The sequence below is a fragment of the Nomascus leucogenys genome, chromosome 1a (genome assembly GCF_006542625.1).
Source record: "Nomascus leucogenys isolate Asia chromosome 1a, Asia_NLE_v1, whole genome shotgun sequence".
NCBI classification, from domain to species: Eukaryota; Metazoa; Chordata; class Mammalia; order Primates; family Hylobatidae; genus Nomascus; species Nomascus leucogenys.
The window spans coordinates 86473473-86487231 of NC_044381.1; the positions used below are offsets into that span (position 1 = coordinate 86473473).

The window sequence follows — 13759 nt, forward strand, 5'->3', positions numbered from 1 at the left end:
TGCCCAGCTAATTTTTGTAAGTAACTTAACCGTGATATTACCTTTCAGCTAAGCTGTCTCCAGATTTTTTACATCTTTCTTCATACTGATGAGTTGAGACAGATCATTGTAATTTTGTTTTTGCTGCTTTACTCTCTCTTTTCTTACCCTCTTCCCTTACCCTTTTTTTTTTCTTTTTTCTTTTTTTTTTTTGAGACAGAGTTTTGCTCTTGTCACCCATCCTGGAGTGCAGTGACACGATCTCAGCTGACTGCAACCTCTGCCTCCTGGGTTGAAGTGATTCTCTTGCCTCAGCCTACGTAGTAGCTGGGATTACAGGCACCTGCCACCAGGCATAGCTAATTTTTGTATTTTTAGCAGAGACGGGGTTTCACCATGTTGGCCAGGCGGGTCTTGAACACCTGACCTTAGGTGATCCACCTGCCTTGGCGGCCCAAAGTGCTGGGATTACAGGCATGAGCCACCGCACCTGACCCCCCTCTTTCTTTATTGTAGACCAAACCAACTTTTCTTCATACTTCAAGAAAGACGTTTGTGTACATGTTACTACAGCCTATGGTTTCGTTCTTCTGCGGACCTTATAATTATGATAATACGTTGTTTTCAGAACTCAGTATATCATGTTAACTAAGTGCTCTGATGCTTTAATAAGCATTATTAAATACTAATTAATGTAAAAAGGAACCTCTTACTCTTCTGTAATTATAGCTCTAAAATCACTGGAATTAGATGATTATCAGCTTTCACATGAAAAAAACGGTCTATAGAAACAAGTTTTAAGAACTTCAAAGATTGTTGGGTAATGCAGCACTTTACTGTGGAGCCAAAATTTGAAGACATCTCAAAATTCTTTGGACTGTTAGAATTGGTATGTTTAGAAAGGTAGACTATTGGGTCAAAGATGAAAATATAAATGTGATGTATTGTCAAAACTGCTATTGTCAGGCATGGCTCAATATAGATTATCCCACTCACTTTTATCAGTTCTGTAGGATGCCATGTATCAGATTCTTTATAGAGGTATGATTATCTTTGGCTTTTTCTGTCACTTTACTCTACATTTAAATAAAATGTAGGGGGCCCTAGCCAGAACAGTCAGGCAGACAAAAAAGATAGAAGGCATTCAGATTGGAAAGGAAGAAGTAAAGTTATCTCTGTTTTCAGATGAGATGATCTTATACATAGAAATATCTAAGGATTCCACCAAAAAAAAATTAGAACTAATAAACAAATGCGGTGAAGTTGCAGGATACAAAATCAGCATACAAATATCAGTTGCATTTTATACACTAACAATGAACTATTTGAAAAAGAAACTATGAAAATTTCATTTATAATAGCATCAGAGGGGAAGGGAAAGCATTAGGAGATATGACGAGTTAAGGGGAGCAGCACACCAACATGGCACATGTATACATATGTAACAAATCTGCACATTGTGCACATGTACCCTAGAACTTACAAGTATAATTTTTAAAAAAATAATAGCATCAGAAAATAAAATAAAATACTTCAGCATAAATTTAACCAAGGAGGTAAAAGATCCATATGCTGAAAACTATAAAACATTGATTAAAGAAATTGGAGAAGATATAAGTAAGGTATTCTGTGTTCATGGATTGGAAGAATTAATATTGTTAAAATATCCATACTACCCAAAGTGATCTACAGATTTAATACAATCCCTATCATAATTCCAGTGGCATTTGCTAGGTTGGATATTTGTCCTTTCCACATCTAGTGTTGAAACTTGATCCCAGTGTTGGAGGCGAGGCCTGGTGGGAGGTGTTTGGGTCAGGAGGGTGGATCCCTCGTGCACATATTGGTGCTATCCCCTTGCTAATGAGTGAGTTCTCCCTCTATAATTTAACAAGAGAACTGGTTGTTTAAAAAAGCATGGCACCCCTCCCTTCTCTCGTCTTGTGAAATGCTGACTTCTCTTCCCCTTCTGCAATGATTGGAAGCTTCCTGAGATCCTCAGATTCATGCTTCTTGGACAGCTTGCAGAACTGTAAGCCAAATAAACCTTAATAGAACGATCCTAAAATTCATATGCAACCACAAAAGGCCCTGAAGCCTGGGTAATTTATAAAGATCAATTAAAGAGGTTTAATTGACTCAGTTCAGCATGGCTGGGGAGGCCTCAGGATACTTACAGTCGTGGCAGAAAGCGAAGGGGAAGCAAGGCACCTTCTTCACAAGGCCGCGGGAAGGAGAAGTGCTGAGTGAAGAGGGGAAGGGCCCCTTAAAAACCAACAGATCTTGCAAGAACTCACCACGTAGCGCACCTGTAAACCCAGCTACTCGGGAGGCTGAAGCATGAGAACCACTTGAACCCTGGAGGCACAGGGTTGCAGTGAGCCGATATCATGCCACTGCACTCCAACCTGGGTACAGAGCGAGACTCTGTCTCAAGAAGATAAGAATAGTGTCAGGCACAGTGGCTCAAGCCTGTAATCCCAGCACTTTGGGAGGTCAAGGTGGGCGGATCACTTGAGCTCAGGAGTTTGAGACCAGCCTGGGCAACATGGCAAAACTCCATCTCCACAAAAACAGTATAAAAATTAGCAGGACTTGGTAGCTCACATCTGTAGTCCAGCTTCTCGGGAGACTGAGGTAGGAGGATGACTTCAGTCCAGGAAATGTAGGTTACTGTGAGCTGAGATTGTACCACTGTAGTCTAGTCTGGGTGAAAGGGCCATACCCTGTCTCAAAAAGAAAGAAAGAGAGAGAGACAGAGAAAGAAACAGAAGAGTGCATTGTAACTATTGTAAGGTTGGATATTATTTTGTGAAACTGTTTTGTTTTGTTTTGTTTTGTTTTGTGTTTTTGAGACAGAGTCTTGCTCTGTTGCCAGGCTGGAAGGCAGTGGCGCAATCTCGGCTCACTGCAACCTCCGACTCCCTGGTTCAAGCGATTCTCCTGCCTCAGCCTCCTGAGTAGCTGGGATTACAGGCACGCGCCACCATACCCAGCTAATTTTTGTGTTTTTAGTAGAGACGGGGATTTACCATGTTGGCCTTGATCTCCTGGCCTCGTGATCCGCCCGCCTTGGCCTCCCAAAGTGCTACGATTACAGGCATGAGCCATTGCACCTGGCCTGTTTTGATTGTTTTTAAGAGACAGGATCTCTAGGCTGGACACGGTGGCTCATACTTGTAATCCACCACTTTGGTAGGTCGAGGTGGGAGGATCACCTGAGGCCCAGATTTCAAGATCAGCCTAGGCAACATAGGGAGGCCCCATTTCTATAAAAAAAATTTTCAAGTTAGCTGGTTATGGTGGTACTTGCCTGTAGTTTCCCAGTTATTTGGGAGGCTGGGGTAGGAGGATTGCTTGAGCCCGGGAGGTCAAGGGTGCAGTGAGCCATAATTGCACCACTGCTGTACTCCAGCCTGGGTGAAAGATGAGACCTTGTCTCAATTTTTTAAAGAAGGCTTAAACTGCTTAATCTGATTATAAATTATAAATGTCTAGTATGTTATTCTCTTTTCATGAAATATAGCAAAGATAAGCATTTTGGCCTTGAAGCATTTATGTTTTAAATGACAAATATGTTACTGTAAACTGGGATTATCAACTGGCCAGGTATCATTTACTGCAGTTCAGAGTCTCCTAACCTCCATATTTCTAGAACTGAATTTAGACTGGAGGATGTGCCTCTTAAACTGCTCTGCCCTTTTGGTTTCTTGCTGGCAATTGTCTGCTGATATTTTATAAAGCTAAAAATTTTCTACTCAATTTGTTCCTTATTTGACATTTTTATCTCAACCTAGGTATAAACTAGATGAATTTGATTGCAATTATTTTCATTGTTACTGCTCTTCACTTGCCTATTTTCATCAGAATAAAACAGTGTATTTTCTGGTGAGATTGGCATGAATTTCTCCGACAGAGGAATATTTGGGGATGGTGTCCCTTTGGGAATATGATTGCTTTCTTGCATGGTGATTTGCTTCCACTTCCCAGGTTTTGAGAATAATAGGCAGTCAGAAGGCCTGCATGCCAAAGGCAGAAGACATTTGGGAATTTTTTCATCATGAACTTTAAGTTGAAGGAATTAATGATTGGCTGGATTACAATATAAAAAGTGGATGTCTTTACAGTAAAGTAAGTAGAGCTTGAAATACAAAGAATGGAAACTCCTACATGAAAATGTTTTTAGGGGAAAAACATATTTTCTCTTTATGGTTTATTCTGCTCTAGGAAAACACCACCAAGCGAGTGAAACACATAATGTGATTGCATCAGACAAAGCAGCAGAAAAATCAGTTGTCCATGAACATGAGCACAGCCACGACCACACACAGCTGCATGCCTATATTGGTGTTTCCCTCGTACTGGGCTTCGTTTTCATGTTGCTGGTGGACCAGATTGGTAACTCCCATGTGCATTCTGCTGACGGTGAGTGGCTCCAAGGCTTTCTGGGCAGTGCAATACATTTGCAGTTGAGAAAGTTACAAACGATCAAATATTTCAGTCTGTATCAGTGGCCATATTTAGTGCTAAAACTGTTGTCTTCCTTGGGTTCTAGTGAACATTAAACTAAGTGGGGAGAGCTGGTGAGTTGTGGCATGTGGTGCAAAGAAGTGTTATATTGATTTATTACTTTGCTTGTCTTAAAGCTGTCGCATTTGGTTGAGAGTCTAGGGCAGAAGTTCTTAACTTAGTTTTTTGCTATGGAGCCCTTAGGCAGTCTAAAGACTGTGGACCTTTTATTGGAATATTGTTTTTAAATGTATAAAACATGGTACATAGGATCAAAGAGAAAACCATCTGTGTTGAAATACAGTTACTAAAACATCAGAACAAATTTGTGATATAGTAATGTATGTCTCTATCAGTGCATTAAATATTGAGATAATACATTTAAATCCTAAACAAGTTAGAGTTGAATTTTATTTTCTAGGACATTAGTATGCTAGCTATTACATAATAATATGCTTGGCTTAAGAACATTAAATTATGAGGTAGTCTGTAACAAGGCAACATGTATGTCAAGTTAAACATCTATTTGATTTTGGGTTTTTGTTTTGATGGTTATTGGTGTAGAAAATCTTGATTTACAAAGGTATTTCCTTACAAATGTACCTAAACACATTTGTAGCTTGCTTTTTAAGGAATCATAAGCTTCTCTCTAGGACAACTAGAATTCTCCAAGACTTTTCAAATTTAACTCCAGTCATAGTAACTGTTTTGTTTTAAGATCAATGAATTTATCTTTGGCTAGGTTAACATTTTTCATACGATTTATATTAATAAAAAAGGATTCTGATACGTGATGAACTTTGATCCCATGGTGATAGAAATAAATTTGAGAGTTATAAAACTTCTCCAGGGATTGATGTGTAGACATATTTTTTTCAGTTATGTCAGCAGGGAATTTTGCAGATAGGAAATATTGGAAAGCAGCATAAATATCTTGGTCCCCAATGGGAGAGCCTTGTGACTATCACTGTTTGGTGGCTAAGTGACTGTTAGATGCAGAGCTACTTGATAGTTGCCCTGCTCCATCACATGAGCATCTGCAGGCAGGAAAGCTGTAATCATGCAGTATGGCAGCAGTTCTCTAAGTCCTTAATTTAAAGTACTGATGAGTGAAAATGATAATTTAAAGATAATCTACAACCGTAAAATCACCTGATTAGTCTGATTTCTACTGGCGGTAAAGATAGTGCTGATATTACTTGTGGTTTATTGTCTGCATTCATAATTAAAGGAAATGAGGGGGCAGTCGCAGTGACTCACCTGTAATCCTAGCACTTTGGGAGGCCAAGACGGGCGGATCCTTTTGAGTTCAGGAGTTTAAGACCAGCCTGGGCACCATGGCAAAACCCCGTCTCTACAAAAAATACAATAATTAGCTGAGCATGGTGGTGCGCACCTGTAGTCCCTGTTACTAGGGGGACTGAGGTGGGAGGAACGCTTGAGCCCAGGAGGTTGAGGCTGCAGTGAGCTGAGATCATGCCACTGTACTCCAGCCTGGGTGACAAAGTGAGACTCTGTCTCAAAAATAATAATGATAATAAAAATAAAGGAAATGTGGCCAGGCATAGTGGCTTATGCCTCTAATCCCAGCACTTTGAGAGGCTGAGGGGGAAGGATCACTTGAGACCAGGAGTTCAAGATCAGCCTGGGAGACATGGTGAGACCCCATCTCTACAAAAAAAAATAAATTACCCAGGCATGATGGGGCATGCCTGTAGTCACAGCTACTCAGGAGGCTTAGGTGGTAAGATCACTTGAGCCCAGGAGGTTGAGGCTACATTGAGCCACGATCACACCACTGCACTCCAGTTCAGCCTGAGCAAGAGAACAAGATCCCATCTCAAAAAAAATAAAGGAAATGCTAAATTTCAGAGGTTAGTAAAAATAAAAACGTATTTTTTTCAAGTTAAAGTCACAGACATCCCCTGAATTCTACCTGTACTCACCTCTATAGACCCCAGGCTAAGAATCTTTGGTCGACAGAAAAATCTGCAGAAAAGCAGGCAAAAGACATGAACAGATAATCACAATAAGATATTAAAATGGCCCTTAAACATATGAAAAGATGTTCAATTTCACTTGAATACAAGTCAAAGCTATGCTGAGATACCATTTCTTACCTGTCAGGCAAAAATTCAGAAGCTTAACAATATACCTGATTGGCAAAGCTGTGATAGAATAGGCACTCATCTATTGGGGTGGCAATGCACAATGGTACAATGCCCATGGAGAAGAATTTGGCAATATCTTACAAAACTACATATATATTTACCCTTTGACCAAAAATCACACTTCTAGGGATTTACTCAAATACAGCTCCAATATGAAGATACATGTGCACAAGATTATTCAGTGCAGCATTATTTGTCATTGGAAAATACTTAAATGTTCAGTCATGGAGATTGGCTGAATGAACTATGGTATATACATGTAATGGAGTACCACGTAGCTGTAGAAAAGAATAAAGATTCAGGCAGAGCGCAGTGGCTCACCCCTTTAATCCCAGCATTTCGAGAGGCTGAGGTAGGATGATTACTTGAAATTGGAGTTCAAGGCTGCAGTGAGCTATGATCCGCATAACTGCACTCCAGCCTGGGTGACAACGTGATACCCTGTCACTCTAAAAAAGAAAAAATAAAATAATAAAGATTCAGGTATCTGTGAACTGATAGGGAGAGATTTCCAGGAGGTATTGTTAAATGGAAAAAAAAAGCAAAAAATGTAATGATCATCTAACATATACTATGTTTTACGTAAGAAAGAAGGGGTAATAAGAAAAACATACAGTTCGCCCTTGAACAATATGGGTTTGAACTGTGTGAGTCCATTTATACCTGGATTTTCTTTCAATAAAAGTTACACTGAGTGTGGCTGCCTCTCCTGCCTCCCCTTCCACCTCCTTCACCTCTTCTACCTCTGCCACTCCTGAGACAGCAAGACCGACCCCTCCTCTTCGTCCTTGTCCTCCTCAGCCTACTCAGTGTGAAGATGATGAGGATGAAAACCTTTATGATGATCCACTTCCACTTAATAGTAAATATATTTTCCCTTTCTTATGATTTTTAAATAACAGTTTCTTTTACCTAGCTTACTTTTTTGTAAAAATACAGTATTAATACATATAACAAATAAAATACGTGTTAATCGACTTTGTTATCATTAAGACTTCTGATCAACAGTAGGCTATTAGTGGTTAAGTTTTTGGGGAGTGAAAAGTTATATGTGGATTTTTGACTGTGTAGGGGGTCAACACTCCAACCTCCACATTGTTCAGTGCAGTGGTCAACTGTATCTACTTAACCTTTACAAAAAAGAAACAGAAGAAGAACTGGCTAGAAAACAAAAGACATTTATTAACTGCATGGGGTGAGGTGAAGGAGTTGAGAGGGCAGAAGGGTTTTGGGAGCACATGATAGTCCCCTGAGCATGCCTTTTTGGTATAATTCTGACTTTTGGAAACATGTTAATATTCTACATATTCAGAAAATAGAATGAAACCAATATGGGTGGGAGCACTAACTGAAACAGATGAATTGTATTTCAAGTGAATAATACAATCACACTGAAGGGATTTAACAAAAACTAATTCAAGTAAATTATGAATGTAGTATTTGACTATATATGTTTAGTCTTGGGTAGAGTTGGGAGAAAACCATAAACAAATACTGAACTCGTTGTTGTTGTTGTTGTTTTGTAATGGAATGGGCAAAACCGTTCTGAAGCTGCTTTAGATGTTTTACAGGATTGAGTAAATGGGTCATGTTGATGTTGGTGGAGTTAGGGTTCTAAGTGTGGAAGAAGGAACACACAAGTATGGAGTGGAGGAAGGCAAGAAAGAACCCCTATAGGGACGTATTGGAATTGGAAGTATTGGACTCGGGATTTCTAAATGTATTTCTTTTTGTATATATATTTGTATATACATATATATGTCCTAGCTCTGTCTGGAGATAGGGCCTAGATACAAAGACATCCCACTAGCATGAGCATGCCACAGCCCTTCAGAGAAGACTCAGGGCTGATTCCAGGACAGGGGCAGGGTAAGTACAAGTGAGCTTGGAACATCTAGTACTGAAAAAAACAGAAGGAAGAAGATGGGAGCATGTCATAGGATATAGGAACCCTCTTAAAAGGGTTCCCACTGGCCACATCTGGGATAAGTTGAGCACCGACATAATTAAGAACAGAAATAAAGCATAAACCATTCAAAAAATGGGAATCCGGCTGGGCGCGGTGGCTCACACCTGTAATCTCAGCACTTTGGGAGGCCAAGGTGGGTGGATCACCTGAGGTCAGGAGTTCAAGACCAGCCTGGCCAACATGGTGAAACCCCATCCAATACAAAAATTAGCTGGGTATGGTGGCACACGCCTGTAATCCCAGCTACCGGGGAAGCTGAGACGGGAGAATTGCTTGAACCCAGGAGGCAGAGGTTGCAGTGAGCCAAGATTGTGCCATTGCACTCCAGCCTGGGAGACAAGAACTAAACTCTGTCTCAAAAAAAAAAAAAAAAAAAATGGGAATCCATGGGCCCATCTGTGAGAGAGAGAGAGAGAGAGAGATATATATATATATATATATAGAGAGAGAGAGAGAGAGAGAGAGAGAGAGCGCGAGCACTTGCTTATAGTAGAATGCTCCAATTGTTAAATGTAGAAAGAGTGCTGGAGTTGGAAAAATACTCATTTTTGCAACCCTCCGTAAAGGTTGACTCAGGCATGCATCATCAATGAATGTTAAATGTAGGGGGCAAATTTTTATTTCCTTATTGGCTTCAAGGGGAAAGAAGTAACTAAATGAAGAAATCAGATGATACCTTGATCAGATAGTCAAAATTAAGGTCACAAGCATTCTGCTTTTGATATGACCAAGTAAGCTCTCAGATCAGCCTCCTTACAGGTAACTAAAAATGCTGGACAGAATTCAAAAAACCAGTGGAGAGTGACCCAAAGCAAGCAAATTCTGGAAGGGAGTCAACACTTGGAACAGGGTGCATTTCCTATTTTTACTGCTTTTAGTAGTCAGTCCCCTGTGGGACAGCTAAAACTCTGATAGAAAACTCAGTCTTTCTGGACTGAAGAACCAGAGGACAGAGTTCAGGAGTTTCAGTGGTTACAGCACTGAAAATAAGGGAGAATCCTAGAAAGAAGAGAAACTCAGCCCCAAATTCTGTATATGAACTGCCTCGGTCTCCAGCTGACCCTGAACCATGCTTGGCAGACTCCAAGTAGCTCAACTGAAGATAATTATGAACTAAACTGGGCTGGATGCAGTGGCTCATGCCTGTAATCCCAGGACTTTGGGAGGCCAAGGTGGGTGGATGGCTTGAGCCCAGGAGTTTGAGACCAGCCTGGGCAACATGTCAAAACCTTTTTTCTACAAAAAAATACAAAAATTAGCTGGTTGTGGTGACCTGTGCTTGTAGTCCCAGCTACTTAGGAGACTGAGGTGGGAGGGTAGCTTGAGCCCAGGACAGGGAGGTTACAGTGAGCCAGTATTGTGCCACTGTATTCCAGCCTGGGCAACAGAGGGAGGCCCTGTCTCAAAAAAAAAAAAAGGGTGGGGCACAGTGGCTGATGCCCGGTAATCGCAGCACTTCGGGAGGCCAAGGCAGGTGGATCACAAGGCCAGGAGATCGAGACCATCCTGGCTAACACGGTGAAACCATGTCTCTACTAAAAATACAAAAAAATTAGCCGGGCGTGGTGGCCGGCGCCTGTAGTCCCAGCTACTGGGGAGGCTGAGGCAGGAGAATGGCGTGAACATGGGAGGCAGAGCTTGCAGTGAGCTGAGGTCACGCCACTGCACTCCAGCCTGGGCGACAAAGTGAGACTCCGTCTCAAAAAAAAAAAAAAAAAAAAAAAAGCACAAAAAAAAAATTAAACTGAAAATTGAGCAGCAACCCAAAAGACATTTTGCAGTTTTAATCCAACCAAGCTGCTTAAAGCAAAACAAACAAAAAAATCACTCTTTGGAGGAATATAACAAAATCTGACTATCCATGAGATAATGTTGGCAATGTCCAGGATATAATTCAAAATAAACATCACCAGTGAGCAGCAGATGCACATCCTGCACCTCTAGATGTGATACCCAGAGAAGCATCATCACCTTTATAACATTTCATCCAAGCACCCATAGTCTAAGGACATACACACAAAAGTTTTTTATTACTAAAAAAACAAGAAAGAAGGAGAATATATTATCCAAAAATGGCAATGTCATAAAAGTCAAAGCGAGAGGAAATGTTCTAGATTAAAGGAGACTAAAGAGTTACAACTAAGTGAAATGTGTGATTCTAGACTGGATCCTTTCTGGAAAGGAAACATGCCCTGAAGTAAGTACTTTATTAAGCAGTTGACAAAATTACAATATGCAAGAAAATTAGAAAAACTGTCAATGTTGATTACTGTACTGTAAGAAAATATCTTTTCTCTTAGAAAATACACATTGAAGTATCTGGGGATAAAGGGTTATTGATGTGTGTGTGCAACTTACTTTTAAATGTTAGAGAAAAAGAATGTGTGTGTGTATAGAGAGCATGAGTATAAATGATGAAGCAAATGGGGCAAAATGTTAGTCAATATATTGGTCCATCTGAGAAAAGGATGTATGAATTTTTTTTAACTATTCTTGCAACTTTACTGAAGGTTTAAAATTATTTCCAAATTAGAGTTTAAAAAAATTATGGGAGTAAGCTTAAAACAAAACAAAATAATTTTGGTCTAGAACAGTTTTTAATCTCCTTGTATTTACTATGTGTTAAATTTTTTACCATAGAGTTATCTTTTTTAATAAAATCTTATCTTGGAAAGTTGGTGTAAGAATAAATAGTTTTATTCATGTGCCTTATTCCAAACAGCAAATGAGAAGCACTGTTGGGTGGTATCAGACTCTGGCTGTATTACATAGTTGGCCACACTGGGATCCAAGACATTTTTCTTGTGATTCTTGTCAGTTTCAGTTTAAAGTAGGCTGGGCATGGTGACTCATGCCTGTAATCCCAAGCGATTTGGGAGGCCAAGACGGGAAGATTGCTTCAGCCCAGGAGTTTGAGACCAGCCTGGGCAACAAAGCGAGACCCTGTCTCTACAAAAATCTTAAAAATTAGCTGGGCGTGGTGGCATGTGCTTGTAATCCCAGTTACTTGGGAGGCTGAGATGGGAGGATTGCATGAGCCCAGGAATTCGAGACTGCAGTAAGCTATGATTGTGCTACTGTACTTCAGCCTGAGTGACAGAGGAAGACCCTGTGTCTTAAAAAAAGGGAGAGAAAAAGAAACAAGGATGGTCGAATTTCACACTTGTGAACCTATAGTTCAGGGAGTTGTAAGTTTCTCCTACCTGACTTTATTCATGGTCAGGACAGTGTTGTGAGTTCAAGAACAGAGAGTAGCTGCAGAAAGTAATGACCTTTTGTGTGTTCTCTGATCCTGGGAAGGGGCAAGTGGCTCTAGTTTCCCTCTGACATCCTGCTCTGTGTGTGTGTGTGTGTGTGTGTGTGTGTGTGTACACATGTGTGAGTGTTTTATGCAAGAAAGGAAGGGGCCTGCGCGCGGTGGCTCACACCTGTAATCCCAGCACTTTGGGAGGCCGAGGTGGGTGGATCATGAGGTCAGGGGTTCGAGACCAGCCTGGCCAACATAGTGAAACCCCGTCTTTACTAAAAATACAAAAAAATTAGCGAGGCGCGGTGACGGGCACCTGTAATCCCAGCTACTTGGTAGGCTGAGGCAACGAGAATCACTTGAACCTGGGAGACAGAGGTTTCAGTGAGCCGAGATCGCGTCACTGCACTCCAGCCCGGGCAACCATACAAGATTCCATCTCAACATAAAAAAAAAAAAAGGAAGAAAGGAAGAAAGAGGACCGAGCTGGGGCAAAGCCAGCCTTCTCTCAGGGTATCCTTCTTCCATACCATTCTACTTTCTCAGAATCCTTGATCTGCCAAAGAGAAATTTGGAAAATGATGAAATGGCCACTTCACTTCTATGTGTTTTGAAACATGTATGTAAATGTAAACATGTTAAATATGTGAAATAAAATTTTTCCTCCTCAGTAAGTTGAAAGAAATTTCCATTTAACAAATGATTTTTTTAAAAAAACCTGATTCTAAAGATATATATGGTGATTGTCAGGCCAGGCACAATGGTGCATACCTGTAATCCCAGCACTTTGGGAGGCCAAAGTGGGAAGATGGCTTGAGGTCAGGAGTTTGAGACTAGCCTGGACAACACAGCAAGACCCATCTCTACAAAAAAGTACTTTAAAAATTAGCCAGGCATAGTGGCACTTGCCTGTAGTCACAGCTACTCAGGTGGCTGAGATGGGAGGGAGAATCACTTCAGTTCGAGGCTGCAGTGAGCTGTGATCGCACCACTTCACTCCAGCCTGGGCAACAGAGCAAGACTCTGTCTGTAAAAAAATAAAAATAAAATGTGTGGGCGCAGTAGTGCCCTGTAATCCTATACAGAGAATTAAATGTAACTTGTGTTCCTTTATTATTATTCCTGTTTTATCTCTGAAGTCATTGTTTTTGCTGGCTTTCATGTGTGATGACCTGATTTTACCTATTTTCTACAGAGTTTTATGTATTATAAAATATCAATAAAAGTGTATTTATTATATTTATGCTAAACTGCAGTCTTTATAGGTTTATAAAAACTTTCTAATTTTTTTTTATTTTTTTTTTATTTTTTTTTTATTATACTTTAGGGTTTTAGGGTACATGTGCACAATGTGCAGGTTTGTTACATATGTATCCATGTGCCATGTTGATTTCTGCACCATTAACTCGTCATTTAACATTAGGTGTATCTCCTAATGCTGTCCTCCCCCTCCCCCACCCACAACAGTCCCCGGAGTGTGATGTTCCCTTCCTGTGTCATGAGTTTCATTGTTCAATTCCCCTATGAGTGAGAACATGCGGTGTTTGGTTTTTTGTCCTTGCGATAGTTTACTGAGAATGATGTTTTCCAGTTTCATCATGTCCTACAAAGACACGAACTCATCATTTTTATGGCTGCATAGTATTCCATGGTGTATATGTGCCACATTTCTTAATCCAGTCTATCGTTGTTGGACATTTGGGTTGGTTCCAACTCTTTGCTATTGTGAATAGTGCCGCAATAAACATACGTGTGCATGTGTCTTTATAGCAGCATGATTTATAGTCCTTTGGGTATATACCCAGTAATGGGATGGCTGGGTCAAATGGTATTTCTAGTTCGAGATCCCTGAGGAATCGCCACACTGACTTCCACAATGGTTGA

The 13759-nt window shown here is 40.4% G+C and overlaps 1 protein-coding gene across 4 annotated transcripts in view; it reads left to right on the forward strand.

Annotated features, from left to right (window-relative positions):
- Nucleotides 1-13759, forward strand: part of SLC39A9 (solute carrier family 39 member 9) — a 74253-nt gene that overhangs the window by 43615 nt on the left and 16879 nt on the right. Inside the window, exons 3-4 of one of the 4 annotated variants that reach the window (XM_004087172.3) lie at nucleotides 3970-4110; nucleotides 4207-4404. The exons of 1 other annotated variant lie outside the window; for it this stretch is intronic. In XM_004087172.3, the coding sequence (XP_004087220.1) occupies nucleotides 4356-4404 (49 nt within the window). In that variant the 5' untranslated portion in view covers nucleotides 3970-4110; nucleotides 4207-4355. Of the gene's footprint in view, nucleotides 1-3800; nucleotides 4111-4206; nucleotides 4405-13759 lie in introns of those variants that run through there. 2 more of the 4 variants (XM_030812546.1, XM_003263624.3) reach the window with 2 other exon arrangements.